The sequence below is a fragment of the Peromyscus leucopus genome, chromosome 14, assembly GCF_004664715.2.
Source record: "Peromyscus leucopus breed LL Stock chromosome 14, UCI_PerLeu_2.1, whole genome shotgun sequence".
Taxonomy (NCBI): domain Eukaryota; kingdom Metazoa; phylum Chordata; class Mammalia; order Rodentia; family Cricetidae; genus Peromyscus; species Peromyscus leucopus.
In genome coordinates this window covers 55,127,625-55,145,430 of record NC_051075.1, presented here as the reverse complement: position 1 = coordinate 55,145,430, position 17,806 = coordinate 55,127,625, and the positions used below count along the sequence as shown (strand labels likewise).

The following is a 17,806-nucleotide window of genomic DNA, read 5'->3' as shown; positions in this document are numbered from 1 at the left end:
AATCAATACATTCAGGTGTCACATCTGTGCATCCAGTTCTGTTTGTTTGTTTGTTTATTTGTTTGAGAGAGGGTTTCTCCATGTTGCCGTGGATGTTCTGGTACTCATTCTGTGGACCAGGCTGGCCTAGAACCCTCAGAGTTCCGCCTGCCTCTGCCTCCTGAGTGATGGGATTAAAGATATACACCACCACTGACCAACCCAATTCTTAATAATTTAAGGATTGGGTAAAATATACTGTTACTAGTAACACTTAGGTATATAATTACATCTGTGAGGTGTGTGTGTGTGTGTGTGTGTGTGTGTGTGTGTGTGTGTGATGTTCACGAGTGTGTGTATTTGCATGGGTGGGTGTCTGTGTTTGAAGCATGAAGCTGAGAGTTGTCTTCCTCAGTTGCTCTCTATTTACTGAAGCAGAACCAGAGCTCCCCAGTTCCAATGAGTCCTGTTAACCACCTTTCCCTGGCTCCCATTCTCCCTCCTGTGTGCTGGGATTACGTGTGGCCACCATGCCTGCCCAGCTTTCATGTGGGTTCTGGGGATCCGACCTCCAGTCTTCATGTTTCATGACAAGTGTTTTTCCAATAAGCTATCTCCCAAGCGCCTAAAACAGATGCCCAGAAATAGCAGTGAAGCAGAAAATAACAGTAGAACTTAGGTGTTTTCTCTGGATCTCACCTGGATAAACAAGGGCTAACTGTAGAAGTTAGTCCTGATGCCAGCTGTATTCTTCTTAAAGTAAATCCATGACCTTGTGGTGCTTTACATGTAGAGAAGTCCAGATCAGTGTAGGCAGGTGTTGTGGGACTTGTTCAGAGAGATGTGCTGCTGTTTTGATGGATGTATGACAAAGTTAAAGGAGTCCCTGTAGTGAACTAGTGGCTTTTCCCTTGTATGTAATTTTCCTTTAGTTATTTATAATCATTTTTTTCATTTTCCATTTGATACTTGTTTTCTAGGCCCCCTATCCCGGCCACCTTTTAAGGCCATAGAAAACACACTAATGAGATGCTGTTCTTATGGAATATACCCTGTAAACGGGCAGACAAATAAGCCAGTACATTATTAAGTCTGTGATAAAGCATGGTACTTTTCTTCTAACATTTAAAGCATTTACTCTGTGTGTGATGGGGGAGGCATATGCACACTTGCCATGGCATACCGATGGGAGTCAGAGGACAGCCTACGGGACTTGATCCCTTCCTTCTACCATGTGGGTCCCAGGGACCACACTCAGGTCAGTAGGTATGGTGGCAAGCACCCCATCCTGCTGAGCCATCTCACTGGCCTTGTAATGGAGCAGTTAGTGCCAGGTTAGACATGAAGCAGAGTGGGGATAGATTAATGGGGATTGATACTATTTGAGATAGGATAAGCAGTAAAGAACTCCCCAAGAAGGCAGTGTCTAGCAGAGGCCTGAGTGAAACAGGGTCAGTCTTCAGAGTTCTGAGAGGAGAATATTAAGGCAGGGAGACCGTCTGTGAAGTAATCCTGATACAGTGCTTAATAGAGTTGAGTAACAACAGGAGATTGGCACCGAGAGAGTGCAGTGAGTTTAGATAGGTGTGGAGGCCATACAGGGTTTGGGGACTGTCCTGAGAGTTTTTTAGCCTGAGTGAGATAAGACGTTGGAGGCTTTAAGCAGGAATATGATCTAACTTAAGCTTTTTTTATTTTTTAAATCGGTCTGGTACCTATGTAGGGAGTCAACCTTCAATAAAGATGTCGTATAAAATAAAACTCTCCTATACATTTGTAGTTTTCAGCTGTATCAGCTTGTGGATTGTCTTTATGGTAGAGATGAGGAAGTGGCCTTGGGGCTGCTCTGAGTGAAGACATGCGCCTCTGAGATCGAAGGCCTACAGTAGCATTGGCCCTGCTGCTTAGCTCTGGGCCCCAAGCTGAGTCCTCCTCTTTGCTGATAATCCAGTGGTGATCAGTGGCCACCTAGTCATGACTGCTGGATGCTTACTTGTAGTGCAGACAGAGGGACCCTTTCCTGCTGCTGTTAGAGTGTTTGGTTTTCAGAGATCTCTCATCACTCTGTGTTTTGACCAACAAACTCCTGTTTTTCAGACACAGGATGTCTCACTCTGTCCCAGTACATCCTCCTTGACCCTATCCTGATGTTCTTCATCATGGCTGCCATGCTGAGCATGGTCAAGTACAACTCCTGCGCTGACAGGTCAGAAATACCATCTCGGGGTGGGGGGGTGGGGGGGGGGGTGGGGGGGGGGGGTCAGAAGCCATGGCAGCCCAGAAGTTTGATTGTGGCAGGGCTGGTGGGTACGTACAGGACTAGCATTAAAGCTTAGTTTAAAAGGAGCATACTTTTCATTTGTTTATTGTTTAGATAATGAAAAATAAATTTTAAAGTGTTTCCTCTGATAGATGCTTTTAGTTTTGCTTTTCACAAGATGAGAAATTGTCAGTTGTTAAGCGGTGTTTGGATGTTTGAAGTTGGTATACAATTGGGGAGGTGCTTATGGGTATTATGGGAGAGTGCTGGTGTTGCCTCTTCACTATGCCTTATAAGCTGTCCCTCAGCACCAGTGCTGGTTCGAGGAGCTCTGGGACATCTTATCCTTCACATCCTCCATCCTGGAGGGGAGGACACCAGTGTAGATGCTGCCTCAGAGATGCTTGTCTCCCTGCCTCAAGGCTTGCAGCCAGTGCTGACCTCATGATGAATTTTCCACACAAGCCAAGGGGATCTTTCTAGGCCCTGGTCAGTTCTAAAGCTAATCTGGATTTTGGTCTACTTCCAGAATTCTCCTACTTTTCTGGATCCTTTACCTGCCTCCAAGGGAGTAGAGTAGGTCATTCCATGTGTTCAAAATACTGTGTTCAAAGTTCAAAAGAGCTGGCATATCCTAGGCTGTCCTAGAAAGCAATAAATATGTTTTTACCCATATGCTAGTCCATTCTCCCTCCCCAGCCAGTGACTACCAGTCTACTCTGTTTTTGGGTTATCTTCTGCTTTTTATACATCCATTTCCATCTACCTTTTTTTTTTTTAAAGGAAAAAAAAAGTGGCATCAAAGATTGAGCCCAGGGTCTCATATGTTTGGCAAGCCTCCACCACTGGAGCTGTATCTCCAGACCACCTCCCATTTCTTGAATACATAGTGTGTGTCAGGTACCACACCAGGAGAGAGAGGCAGAGGAGCAAAGATGTTGCCTTTAAGAAGTATTCATTCTGGCAGGGGAAATGCAGATCCTCAGGAAATCAGCTGTGGAGTACTGGGTGTTGTTAGGAACATCAGCGTTATAGCTGATTGCCTGGCTTGAACTGCCCTCTATCACTTGCTAGCTACATTGCGTGGCCTATCTGTGCCTCGATTTCCTTGTGTGTAAACAGAGGCTAATGAGCTCTAGCTTAAGGGCTGTGAGGAAGATGAGAAAATAGGATACAATACTTGGAATGCTGTCTGACTGGGTAATGGACAGTTAATAAATGCTGGCTTTGGCAGGCCCCGAGGTGACACGAAGGATCAGTCTGACTTGAGTCCAGAGAACTTTCCTGGGTTTTTCCTTTTATGTCTACCTGACTTGTCGATAGTGAAGAGTAAGTCTCTATGTAAGAGGCCCCATACTTAGCGAGGAACAGCATGGAGCCTTCCCAGGACAACACGCTACTTTCTTCCGCACGGACTTGCCTGTAGTTTGAGGCCTTCACAGAGCGCAGCCTCCTTAGAGCCATGCCATGGTTTCCCAGGGTTAAGAACCCTCCAGCTTAGGGTCCAGCATAGACCCCTGAGGACTGTCCTGCTGCTGCTCTTGATTTCCGATGTAGTTCTCGCTACCAAACTGAACTGTGTATTATTGGTTTCCAGGCCTTTCTCTGCCCCCTGGTGGTTCTGGCTCAGCCTGACTGGCATTAGTCTGGCTGGTGCTTTAGGGGTCAAGTTTGTTGGCCTCTTTATCATTCTGCAAGTGGGACTGAACACCATTTCAGACCTTTGGCACCTGTTTGGAGACCTCAGTCTTTCCCTGGTGAGAACTCAAGTGCTGTGGATGGCTGTGTTCCACAGTGCTCTCCCTATGGGCCTTTCTCTGCTTCTGCTGTGGGTGGAGGGAGTGGCTGTGCCCTGTGCTCTGTGTTGTGGGCCATGGCCAGACTAGACAGGCCCAGCTTTCCTCTGTAGGCACCAGGATGCCAGGCAGTGGGCCTGGCTGAGGGGCTGGAGTGGTGTAAAGAGAGTAAATGCAGTAACCACCTTGCAATTCTCTAACTGTTGCCCCTTCCCACCTCCTTGATTTCAGCTACCAAGTCCACCAAGGGCATAAGAGCTTAGGTCAAATGAGTGGGACGAGGCTGAACTTCTGAATTCACAATTTCTTTACCTGACCCAGGGTTTCCATATTTGGAAGCCTGTTAAACACTGTTAGGATAGGACATTAGTAATCAAGGGCTGATTCAGTGCCAGGCACTGTACAAAAATGGTTTGCTTTCGTTATCTCATCATTAAAGTCCTAGGTGGTGGGTGGTCATTATCACTCACTGATTTTACAAATGAAGAATTTGAAACCTAGAGAGAGAACTTTCCCGAGGTCCTACAGGTATTAGGGGTAGTAAGAAGGCAGTCTGTGACTCAAGCTTGGGTTAGGCAAGCTCCAGGGCTCAACTACCAAATTTCCAACATGTTTATTCATTCAGAAAGTAGATAGAGATCACTTTCTAAATACAGAATGTTGGGAATGTGCTGGTGACTACAACATGATCCCTGCCCTCTGGAACCTCTGGGGGGTGTTGGGGGAGAGGAGGAGGAGGGCCTATTACAGTCCTCCTTTGACAGCAGAGGGGAGGCCTCAAAGCTGGGGTGCTCCAGGGAGGCCTGTGAGGAAGTTGAAGCCTAAGGTTAAGACCAGCAACAGTTGGCCAAGTGATCAGGGGCTGGCATAGTCAGTACAGGGAGCCTTGGGAAACTCAGGGAGTTCAGTGGGCTGCAGGCGACTGTCGAACAACAGTCTCACCTTGTCATGGTCATGCGTGCAGTGCCTGGAAGGGCATCAGAGAGCTGGCCCAGGTTATCCTCCTGCAATGTGTGCATGTGTGTGTGTGTGTGTGTGTGTGGTGTAGGGTAATATAGAAAGGCCTAGGGTTTTCCACCCACTATTCTTTCCAATGTGACTCTTACTATGCGTACAATGAAGTTTCTTATGCCCACCACCTGTGGTGGCTTCTGTTTACAGGTGACTGTGGGGAAGCACCTGACTGCTCGAATCCTGTGCCTCATAGTGCTGCCTTTGGTGCTCTATGTGACCATTTTTGCTGTTCATGTCATGGTGCTGAATAAAAGGTACAGCCAGAGCCTTTCCAGCCTCTTGCTTCTGGTCTTTCTCTGGCACCTAAGCCTATGTGTGGGCCGTGTGAGGTTAGGATGAGGGGAGGAACTTTTTCCTGCCCCTTGTGTTCTCTCTTCTGCATATCCCAAGGCTCAGAAAACTCAGCACCCAGCCTTGAAGGAGGCGGAGAGTTCCCCGATAGCTAAATGCCCCGTCTTTCTCAGAGGCCTTTCACTTTAGTGAGGATGGATACCAGGGTTGCAGTGGGACGAGAGGTACTGATAACCAAGACACCAACAGCAGTGTCTCATTTAACAAGTAGCTTCTAAGTGCCAAGAGCTGGGTTTAGCATTGTGCATAATCTCATCTAGCTATCATTATTGGTGAGTTCTTTTGGCTTTTTAAAAACCTCCTATTTAAAAATGAAGAACTAAGGCTAAATAAGGTTAGGGACATTGCCCAAGTTAACCAGGTAGTAAGTGTCGGAAGTGAAATTTGGACTGTTCTCTCCCAACTCCATCATCCATGTTTGTCTCATGAGACCAACCTGCCGTCCAGATTCTCAAATCTCCTTTTAATTAACTAAGGGCTTCTGGGAAACGGCAGCTCTTATTCTCTCAGCTTGACTCTCTTCTGCTTCTCCTTTGCCCACAGTGGTCCTGGTGACGGCTTCTTCAGTTCTGCCTTTCAAGCCCGGCTTTCAGGGAACAGCCTTCACAATGCTTCTATCCCCGAACGTGAGTGTGCTAGGCAGAAGCGTTTCCTGGGAGTTGAATTGGAAAAAGCAAGTCTGAAGCTTGGGGTTTTTTAGCCTATGTATAGCAGACTGGGAGAAAGCCCAGCATTACAGTATCAGTACTCCAGAGTCAGTTACTATAGTACTCGAAATAACTTCTCCTTTGTAGCTATCAAAGCTAGCTCTGTAAGAAGGCCATTTCAAGAGAATCTGGTCACAGAGAAAGGCCTCTAGGGGCAGTTATAGGCTGTCACAGTGTTCTATATTTATTCACAGGTAGTAATTAGCAGGTATTCACCCTCCAGAGATAGTCTGAAGTGAAGGACCTCCATTTATGTGTTAAGTACATAAAAGGGAAATACAGAACCTGGCATAGTGGCACATACCTTTAATTGCAGCGGAGGCAAGCATTGCTGGTCTATTTAGCGAGGTCCGGGACAGCCAAAGTTATATAGACCCTGTCTCAAATAATAATAATAATAACAACAACAACAATAATAATAATAAATAAAATGAAAGAAATCAATATGAGGGGTGGAATTCAGCCCTGGGATTGAAGCTGAATTGACATGCTGAGTCAGTGCTAGGAAGCCATTCAAGGGGATCCCATATACATGCACACCAAGGTCTGCTTTGGAGTTGGCCCTGGCAGGATGAGTAGACTTCAGTAGGCGCTAAAGAGCAAGAGGTCATTTTAGGCAAGAAGGGATGGCAGGATCAAAGCCAAGGGCAGGGTAAAACTCAAGGCACAGGTTATATATATTCAGAGTCTGGAATCTTAAGTTAGAAAAGAGAGTTGGACCTAGCTGATGAGGGTTTGAGATGCGTAAGTAAGCTATCGGAGACCACATGGAGGTTTCTGAGCAGGCAGGCAGCTGGGATGCTGTGTGTGTGTGTGGAGTGAGCGTAGCTGGAAGAAAGTCTAAGACGTCTAGGAAGTTAGGGGCATCCACTGGGAAGTCATTGCAGGGCTGTACCCAAGGATCCCTAAGGAGCAGGGACAGCCAAGAGCATACTAAAGGGGGACCAGACAAGGGGGAAAGGTGTCACCTGAGTGCAGGAAGGCCGTTTGCCCTTTTAGTGTATCTTGTGCCAGGAACACAGTGGGCTCCAGAGACTGTGAAAGGAATGAGAACTGGAAAGCAAGAGAAGGCACTGGTCCGGAGGGCAGTCATGTGGAGCTAGTCCTTAGAGGGCCGTTGGACTGAGATCTGTGCAGTGGAGCTTAGGAGCTGACACTTTAGAGGTGAGATGACCGATGCTGTGCCAGTGCCTGCATGAGAGCTGGAAAGAGGGCGGAACAGGTTACTGGAGACTGCAAGAGAAGAAATGAGAGGAGCTGGGGAGGAGCAGTCTGAGGGGTGTGGAGTCTGCAGCGAAGAAGTCAGTGGTGGGAATGTAGGGAGCGTCCTCTTGAGGTGCTTCCATTGGCACGAGAAGGCAACAGGACTCCAGGTGTAGGCAGGCCTGGGCCCCATGATCTCTAGGAGGATTTGTGAGGCTTGTGGCTTGCAGCCCCCCCTCCACACACACACACACCCAAGGCAGGGGCAGCCTGTCATCTGTCTGATGCCTCTTTTCCTCCAGACCTGGCTTACGGCTCTGTAATCACTGTGAAGAATCTCCGGATGGCCATTGGCTACCTGCACTCCCATAGGCACCTCTACCCTGAGGGCGTTGGTGCTCGCCAGCAGCAGGTGGGTGAGCTTGTGTACTTGGTTGCAGCCACACTGAACTGTTCTCCTGTGACTAACCTGCCATTCGCTTTCTTGCCTCTCATCCTTGATTGACCTGTTTTCTCTTGATTGAAACATTCTCCTTGCTTCTGCCAGTCCTTCCTTTGGCTAACCTTAGCTTCTTGAGGTTTCAGCTCAGGGGTTCCTCTCTGTCCACCTCATGATCCCCTGTAAAATTGATGCCCCTCCCTCCTCTACCAGAGGCTTTCCTGGCATTCTGCCTGCCTCTGGGGAACCCATTTTACAAAGAATTGTGGAGTGTGCTTCTCCTGTCCTTTTATATGCTTAGCACAGTTCATCACCCTGGGTAATGAGCACATATGGAGGGTGTCCGTGTTAGGGAGTAGCTGTGAGGAAGATGCCTGAGAGTGAGAACAGGCTAGTGGGGAGGTTTGGTGGGGCCAGGCTGAACTCGGTGAGAGTGCATTTGACTCTGTTCTTGGGAGGCAGGAAAGTGATTAAGTGATGGGGTGTGCTTAGTGTAAAGTTTAAAAAGTGACACTAGCAGGAATGGGATGGACTCCAAAGAACCAGTTACAAGACAGGGACAATTTGGAACCGAGTCAGGCAACACTTCCCAGGTGTCGTAGGAGAGCCTGGTAATGGATGGGAGGTCAGGAAGAGCTGTGTGTGGCTCTGTAGTCAAGACGTCAGTGTGTATGTGTGATAATGTGATTTCATCATGATCCAGTGGGGAGGAATGGCTTTGGAGGTGGGAGGAGACTTTTTCTTGTGTTTATTGCTTGTCTCAGGAGAGAGAGCTGAGAGTAACATGGAAGTGTTGGCACAAAGTGGGTGCTGATATTGCCCGGGAAGACTGCAGGGAGAAAGGGCCAGCGAGGGAAGCCTACATTTAAGGGAGTGTCAGGGCTGCTCAGGGTGGGAGTAAAGAGACTGAGAATGAAGGAGTGAGTGGGGGTGGAGGAGACATGGGGGTGGGGAGTGAGGTCTCTGAAAGGAGGAGGAAGGCAGCAGTTCCGTGACTGACACTCTAGTTTTGATGGAGAGGGAAGGTCAGAAGTCTCAGATGCAGCCATGGGAAGGTGAATGCAGTAGTAAGGAGGTGGAAGCTGTGGGCCAGGCTTCCCCCTTGGAAGAAGGTTCGTTTAAGATGCTCCCAAGTGAGGTTTCTCTTACAGAATGTTTCTCTCTGGCTGAGAGCTTCATTTTGCCAAATTTAACTTCTTCAAATGCTTTAGCATCATTTCCTTGTTATACTGGAAAGTTGGCCCTGGGTACTGGATTAGCAGCATCGCTTTCTCACATTGGCTTTTCACGTATCTCTGGCCCAGTGTTTCTCAGTCCTGGCTGCACTTTAGAATTAAGTGAGCTTTAAAATTTTTGACCTGTAGACTCTTCTTCAGAGATTTTGATTTAATCTATATAGGGTGGGTCCCAAGGATTGTTCACTTTTGCTTTGGTTGAAATTCTTTAGATCGTGCTAATATATAGTGTAGCATGAATCTTAAAGGTACTTATTAATAAAATCAAACCTGAGGCCAGGTATTGGGGTGAATGCTGGAAGATCAGAGAAGCAGAACAAGCCACAGCTACCTCACCTCGACAGTTCCTCAGCTGATTCTGTTTCTTCAGACTGGAAGCCTCTCAGTCCTCATCCGGAATGAATCTCAGCTGAACTGCTTCTTGAAGCCTGAAAGCTTAACCAGCTAAAAGCTTCTAGTTTCTAGTCCTCACGCCTTATATACCTTTCTGCCTTCTGCTTCACTCCCTGAGATTAAAGGCTCGATTTCTGGGATTAAAGTCGTGAGTCACCATGCCTGGCTGTTTCCATTGAGGCCTTGAACTCACAGACATCCCAGATGGATTTCTGCCTCTGGAATGCTAGGATTAAAGGCGTGAGTGCCACCATTTTCTAGCCTCTATATCTAGTGGCTGTTCTGTTCTCTGATCCCAGATAAGTTTATTAGGGTGCACAATATTTGGGGGAACATAGTACCACCACAATGTAGCCAGGACAGAAAAGCACAAGTGGCAGTTCATGAGGATGTCTTGCTGCAGGTGTCATGTGGAGGAGAGTAAAGTGACAGATCTGTGGCTGCACTGTGCAGAAGGAGGGGAAGGTGAAGTTCTGGAAGACGCTGTTCGGCTGGCACTGTGTGCCTGGAGCCCATGGGTGCAGGCGTGAGGCTGATGGTGGGCCTGTGTGGACAGCACGCTGGGTCAAGGGGCAGAGTGTCAGGCTTCGACTCTCAGGCTGTCTCCTCAGCTGTAGACTGAAGTGATTGGACTGAATGCCTTCTGGTCACCCTCTGCCCTGCAGCTTAGTGCCTTAGAGTCCCTAGGCCTCAGTTTTAACATCTATAAAATAAAATTGGGAAGTTTAGAAAAGTATTAAAAAAGAAAACCAAAGCTACCTGTCATCTCCAAAGGTCTGCATTTATCAGATATTTTGAAAAGTAGCATTCTGCTATAATTAGGTACTTAGTTCCTACAAGACCTGTATAAAAACTCCACCTTGGAAACCAGTGTTCCTGTGGGAATGGGCCAGAGGCTACACTTATGATAAAGAAACAGTTTTCCTGGGAGAATTTTGATAATGACTCTTCTAAAAACAGAAGCCATTCCCTCCATACATGCACAGGACCCTGACATCTGTGAACAAGTCCCAGGTAGATAGATAGACTGGATCTAGCTTTGTGTCATGAGTATGAACGAAAATGTTTTAGTCTTTTATGTATTCTTAATATCATTGGTTTTTTTTCCTGAGAAACAAAGAAAAACCACTCAAATAACTCAAATATAGCCATAGTACTTGCAAAGTGATTTTTCCCTCATAAATGCTAGTTCCAACTTTTTTTTTTCAAGTAAATTAGTCATGTTGTGTCCAGTTGAAGTTATGAGAACTCAGAAGAAAAGCATGTGTTTCTGTTGTTTTGATACGTGTTTACGTGTCTGGCAAAGGTGTACATTTCATTTGTAGTCTCTCTCTGCTTGCTTCCCAAACCATTGGTTGTTTCATCATGAGCAAATGACCCAGCCTGTTTCTTTGTGCTGTTGGGGAAGAGCATCTACTGCACAGAGCTGTGGGAGTGACTGAGCAGGGTGAGACTTGCCCGGTGCTCAGAAGAGTGCCTGCTAGTCGCTGTGAATGGGAGCATTTCCTGAGCCTTTTTGCATGCAGCTTTAAAAAACCGCTCCCCAACATTTTTACTGGTGTATAATATTCTATTCCATGTGTACAGTATCAAGACACTGTTTCTCTGAGTAGTCCTGACTGCCCTGGAACTCACTCTCTAGACCAGGCTGGCCTCAAACTCAGAGATCCTCCTGCCTCAGTCTCCTGAGTGCTGGGATTAAAGGTGTGCACCACTACTCCTGAGCTTTAACTAGTCCTCTTTTTTTTTTTTTTTTCCAGAGCTGAGACCGAACCCAGGGCCTTGCACTTGCTAGACAAGCACTCTACCACTGAGCTAAATCCCCAAACCCTTCACTAGTCCTCTTAATAGATGTTCATTACTGTGTCTAGGTTTTTACTGTTAGACCAGTAACTGAATTTTAGACATTTAAAAAATCAGTTTATGGCTATGGGTTGAAACTCTAGGATAACATATTTATGGAGCATTTTAGTGTCATTTACCCACATATTAAGAACAGATAATGGCTTTTTTTTGTAAGTGTGCATCGATGTGGGTACACAGGTGTGCGTGTGTGTATGTAGAGGCCAGAGATCTGCATCAGGTGCCCTCCATAACCCCTTTCCACCTTATTTTTTGAGAAAATCTCTCTCACTGAACCTGGGCTCACTGGGTTAGTTAAACTGGCTGGCCAGCAAGGCCCAGGTATTGTCCTGCCCCCTCTTCCCCAGTGATAGGATTCTGAGCACACCTGCTTTTTCTTACTTGTGTATTGGGGAGCAAACTCAGGTCCTCAGGTCTGTGCAGCAAGCACCTTACCGACTGAGACGTCTCCCCAGCCCAGCCCAGCCCATTGCTTTAAAAAAAAAATGATTTGTTTTTATTTTATGTGCATTGGTGTTTTGTCTGCATGTGTGTCTGTGTAAGGGTGTTGGATCCCCTGGAACTGGAGTTACAGATACTTGTGAGCTGCCATGTGGGTGCTGGGAATTGAACTGGGGTCCTCTAGAAGAGCAGCCAGTGCTCTTAACTGCTGAGCCATCTCTCCAGCACCCAGGCATTGTCTTAATCACTTTTTTGTTCTTTTTTTTCCCACTCACTTTTTAAATATGCTAAATCTGCTGCTTCTGTGCCGGAGACTGTTAACACACACAGTATAATGGTCCTCCCTCAAGACAGCTGAAATTTTATTGACAAGATGCAAAAAGAAAGATAAATTAAAAAGGTTATTTGGTGGGTAGGGCCTCTAAATTCTGAAAAATGGAGAGCTGCTTCTAAGCTTCATTGGGAAATGTGGCCTCCTGAGTTGGTGGCTGGGGATCCTGAAAGTGGTGTCAATTTGCCGGGGATTGTGCCTGGGCAGCTGTGCTAATAATCATAATGGTTCCCCCCTTCTGCCCTCTGCTTAGGTTACCACCTATTTGCATAAGGACTACAACAACCTGTGGATTATCAAGAAACATAATACAAACACAGGTAATGTGGCCGAGACTGAGTGTCCCTTCACTTTGCTCCTGAGCACCTCTGACATCTTGACTGACCGCAGGGATCCTTTGGAACACTGTTGGGCTCCTGTTGTGTTCCAAGCACAGTTGAAAGCATAGACGATGAGCAGTGAGTGAGACAGCTGGGCCAGGGCTCAGAGTTCATCCAGGAAGAGGTCATGTAAGCTCATCCCAGGGGCTGCTAGGTAGCCCTAACCGAGGGTACCTGGGAGTCGCTTTCATTTCCACACCCTCCATACCCCACCTGTAGTCCTGACATGATAGAGTGCTGTCCTTTTTTGTCTCTGAGCTGGCTGAGTTACTTGATAATCCAAGTGTCTGTCAGCCCTGTGCCCGGGCTTAGCTGGTGGTTGCTGTAACAAACATGAGCGCCCCTGAATGCGCGCACACACGTGCACGCGCTAACTAGCTGGGATCTCTGGTTTTAGGACTAAGCAAGAGGTACTTTATGATCTTCCTTTCTTTGGAAGGCAACTAGCTACCTGTGGACAGCTTTCTGTTAGTGGTAATAGGGCAGTTATCATCTGAGCGCATCCTCACTGGTGATATCCTGAACCCCAGGCATTTCCTGTGACTGTTCAGCAAATACCACCTGCCTGATCTGACAGCAGCCAGCTGCTCCAAATCTGGAGAAGTGGACAGCTGTTCGTCTAAACTCCCTTTATTTTTCCTTGTCATCTCCTCCCATTGTTGCTTTAGGCTAGAACCATACACCCAGCAGCTGTCTCTCCTGCTGCCTTATTTGCCTGCTCAGTAAGGTCAATTAGCCCCTTGCGTGAGTCTGATGTTCTCCTATTGATTGTGCTTTGATACAACAGGCTAGTCTAAGTGGTCTGTCATAATAAAGTTTGAGGGAGACTGGGTGGACTTCTAAGTCATTTGAACTTGCCTGGTTTCCACTGTGGCTTCTAAGCTAAGATAGTTGCATTTCACCTAAGCAGCTGAGGGTTTTCTGCGAACTTCGAAATCTAAGATCTTAGTGTTCTTGTTGGCTGTAAAGGCCCCTCACCCTAATCCATACCAAATAAAACTTCCTTCCCTGCTTATAAGGCAGGATAGCAACGGGTGTCTGCAGGTGAATCTAAGGCCAGTCATTTGTGTTAGTAAATTTAGCTTCCCGACCTTGACTGTTTACAGAGTCTTGGCATCTCACTGCTGGTGACAGACTTTACAAGGATGCCTTCTGCCTTCTGCCTTCTGTGATGGCTGCCAGCTACTTTTCTATGCAGCGGCCTTTCTAGATCATGACCAGCTTTAACTTCTAGATGCCCAGAAAGGATTTCATTGTTTCATCTCATGCTTAGGAAGTCTACTTACAGATCAGATTTGATTTTGAAAAGCACTGGACAGTTGCGTGGACTTAATTTTGTAAAGACTGTACCACTCACTAAGGAAGGTTTCATTGTTCCGTCTCCCGGCTGAGGCTGCAGCGGAGCCTCAGTACTTGTCAAAGGTCATATTGCCAGCCTTGCACCGGGGCCAGTCTCGCTCCACTTGTTCACACGGTCATTTGTCCCCACATCTTTATGCACACAGACTCTTTGCTGCGTGGATTACTCTTTGTATGTGCTCCTTTATCCTGCTTGTTCACTTGTCAGAATTCCCTGCTCCTCGAGAGTCTTAGAGCATTATTTCTGGGATGCTCTTTTCCAGTCCTCTGAGGTGACTGGAGAATCTAACCCTTTAGGACTGTCAGCACATATCACACAGCACTGTGACTGTTTCCAACAGGCCTTAGCTGTCTCTGCTTTAGTATGTGAGTGACTCACTCGCTGTCCACACTTGTTTCTTTTTGGCAGATCCCCTAGATCCTTCCTTCCCAGTGGAGTTTGTCAGACATGGCGACATCATCCGACTGGAACACAAAGAGTAAGTGACCCTGCTGTCGTTGGAACTGAATGGTCGCGCAGAGGGCTGAGGCTCAGGCAGTGGACCTCTGTGTGGAGTAAGAAATCCGTGCATGGTGTAAGGATGAGTAGTGAGCTAGCCTTTGCCTGCTGATTTTGGCTTTGAGGACATCACCTTTAAGGATACTTTTCAGTGTCCCTTCTCCTGTTAACTCCCTTGGGTGAGAATAAGGTTACTACCACAATTTTTGAGCCAAATTTGAAGCAAACTTTATTAAATACTGGCCAGGACGATGGACAGTGGCCAGGTCCATACCTGGGATTCCCAGAGAATGGCCTCAAAGTATATTAGTCTGGTGCTTATAAAGGCAAAATCCACAAGGCTATGTACTTCCTGCCTATATGTACCGCCCTCATTATGTGTGATCAAACACATTCTGTGCAGTTGGGGCAACCAAGCTTGTTTGCAGAAGTGAAACCTGGGGCTTGTTATCTTACATGAGCAACAGCCCCCAGCACTCCAGGGAGTTTATCTTTCCTTTGGCAAGTGGGGCTGACAGGTTAGAGACATTTTTGTTTTTATAAATCTCTTTAAAACACAGTAATTTTCGGGCAGTGGTGGTGCACGCCTTTACTCCCAGTACTCGGGAGGCAGAGGCAGGCGGATCTCTGTGAGTTCAAGCCCAGCCTGGTCTCCAAAGTGAGTTCCAGGAAAGGTGCAAAGCTACACAGAGAAACCCTGTCTCGGGGGGAGAAAACAAAAACAAAAACAAAAAAACAAAAACAAAAAAAAACCCGGTATTTTAAACTTAAAATGTAATATTAGCTCTCCCCCTCCCCCGCAAAGGAAAGGATAGTTTGATAGCCCAAAGTTGTGTTTCGGGTAGATACTTATAAGACATGTAAGTGTCTGTTTCTGAGACTGGCACACTAGTCTGTCTCACTGTTTGTTCATTGGCATGAATGGAAACACCAATATAATACAAAAACTGCTTAAAAGTATGAAGAAGCTGACAAGATATTAGAACTACTAGACCAAAATCCAAGTGAAAGAAAGAATTCAGAGAAAAGTGAAGCCTTGAGGCCACATTTTCCCTCCTCCTGTTATAGAAATACTATGCTTTGCCAGTGAGAAATTACTCCACACATGTAGAGATCAATGAAGGAAAAGCTCTTTAATAGCATTTGTCCAGCTCCTGCTCATTCTCAAAGAGATTTTTTACTTAGTACACCCTAGGCTTATGCATTCCGAATACACTGTCATCCTTAAATCTCTGTTAGGTCTTAACCCCAGGTTACTCTTTGAACAATTTAAACAGAGATGAAAGTTTTACTGCTTCGAGTTTCTTCTGGGGTTTTTTGTTTGTTTGTTTGTTTGTTTGGGTTTTGTTGTTGTTGTTTTGGTTTTGGTTTTTTGAGACTGGGTTTCTCTGTGTAGCCCTGGCTGTCCTGAGCTCATCTGTAGACCAGGCTGGCCTGGAACTCAGAGATCTGCCTGCCTTGGCTTCCAAGTTCTGAGATTACAGGTGTGTGCTACTACCATCAGGCCCTGAGTTTTGATGTTTTTTTTTTTTTGACGACCTCTTCAGAGAAGGTTCTTTTAAAAAAAATTACATTTATTTATTTATTCATTCATTTATTTATTTTTTTTTATTTTTGTGTGTGTGTGTACATGAACCACAGTGTGGGGGGAGGTCAAAGGACAGCTTGCAGGAGTCAATTCTCTCCTTCCACCATGTAAGTGGGCCCCAGGCATCAAGCTTAAGTTCTCGGGCTTGGCAGCAGGTACCTTTACTGAATGAGCTACCTCACTGGCCCAAGAGCAGTTTTTAAGTCAAAGTTTTAGGTTCCTCCAAAGTGGCAAGTTTGTATTAAGTGATCCTTCTCCAAGACTTGGAACCCGGGAGATAGATTATAGGTTACGTATGTGTCTGCTCCCCTCACTACCACAGGAAAGTGACTGTGTAGGAGTAGATTGTTGGTGGTTGTTCAGGGAACCCCAGTTCCCAAGAAGTAATTTCCAACTGATCCTCACCTGGATCTGCGGCTCACATCCATATCACCTTGGTGGGCTCCGAATCTTTAAGCCATGACTTAAATAAACCTGAGCATAGACTGATAACATCTCCTCTGTGCCTGGCTAAAAGCAAGAGTTAATCCTACTTTTGGAAAGATATTGGAATCCATTCCTATAAATAGTTTTTCAACAACAGCGAACAATGCACAAAGATGTATTACTCAAGGAAAAGGCACAATGACCAAAACCAGACCAAAGTAGTCATTAGCAGAAACATCCTCCAAAGATTTATATACTGGAATTACCAGATAAGAGATTTTGAAATACTAGGAGAAACGGGGAGGCGGGGGAATGGGGGTTGGTGGTGGCTGGTATGATTTTCTAATTAGTTGGATTTTAGATACTTTAGATTCCTAATATTAAATAAATCTGATTTTGTCCCTAATAAATAAATAGAATCATATTTAATTTTTTGAAAATTCCTCATAATTGTGTCACGAACATTTATTACTTATGAATAAAAGCAAGAGTTGTTATAAAAAAGCTAAGTACATCAAAGCTAAATTACCCCCCTCCCCGCCCCATTCCTTGCAAATCCCCACTTTAAAAAAAAGTTAGTGAGAATAGAAAGTAAATGTTAATGGGGAAGTTTACCTGATGTAATTATATCCACTTCAATTGCTCGTTTCTTCTCCCCGATCTGCCTCCTTAGTCAGGAAAAGCTCAAGCTTCAAAGCTACTAAATGTGTGAAGGTGGCCTGACGCTCCACCCTGGGCCTCCATGACACACAGCACTCTGCACACCATTCCTCCTCCCTCTGTCTTTCTCACTGTGAGCGCCTCTCTTCTCTAGTCCTCAGAATACTTCTTATAAGTGGATAGACACCGCATTCCCTGCCATGTGGGGATTAATAGCTCAGATTCTATTTTTTTCTAATTCTAGCAGATGACTGCGTATTCTTAATAGAAGAAGCAGCATGCACGTCTTCTTTTCTTCAGATAATGGCTTTTCTCTTCTCCAACTTCTAGAACAACTCGGAACCTGCACAGTCACTATCATGAGGCCCCCCTGACCCGGAAGCACTATCAGGTCACTGGCTATGGCATAGTAAGTAAGAAACTGGGGTGTGAGCAGGGTGTATATAAAAAGTTGTGAGGCTTGGTCCAGGGCCATGTAGTAGAACACATCCTCCCCAGAATTCTAGGATGGTCTAAGAATTTGGAGGCTGCATATAGATGAGTCTCTCTTTTTTTTTTTTGTTGTTTTGTTTTTTGAGACATTGTCTCACTATGTAGCCTTGGCTGGCCTGGAAATTGCTGTGGAGACCAGGCTGGCTTCAAACTCACAGTGATCCATCTGCCTCTGCCTTCTGAGTGCTGGGATTAAAGCTGTATGCCATCATGCCTGGCCAGCACAGACTTCTTTAACATGCTATAACTGTTCAGCTCATTTTGCTATGAGAAAAGCAGCCTATGAATTCTATTTTGTCTCTATCCCTCTTCTTGCAAAGTAATTATAAACTTTATATAGTCTATACCTAATAGATGTCAGATAGGAATACCATGTGATCTCTTAAATAT

At 45.9% G+C, this 17,806-nt stretch overlaps 1 protein-coding gene across 1 annotated transcript in view; it reads left to right on the top strand.

The window, feature by feature from the left end:
- The window catches only part of Pomt2 (protein O-mannosyltransferase 2), a 44,245-nt gene that overhangs the window by 10,470 nt on the left and 15,969 nt on the right, over window positions 1-17,806 (top strand). The window contains 8 exon segments of the mRNA XM_028876137.2: window positions 2,077-2,185; window positions 3,837-3,996; window positions 5,197-5,303; window positions 5,944-6,026; window positions 7,613-7,722; window positions 12,266-12,332; window positions 14,161-14,230; window positions 17,255-17,333. Of these exon segments, the coding sequence (XP_028731970.1) occupies window positions 2,077-2,185; window positions 3,837-3,996; window positions 5,197-5,303; window positions 5,944-6,026; window positions 7,613-7,722; window positions 12,266-12,332; window positions 14,161-14,230; window positions 17,255-17,333 (785 nt within the window).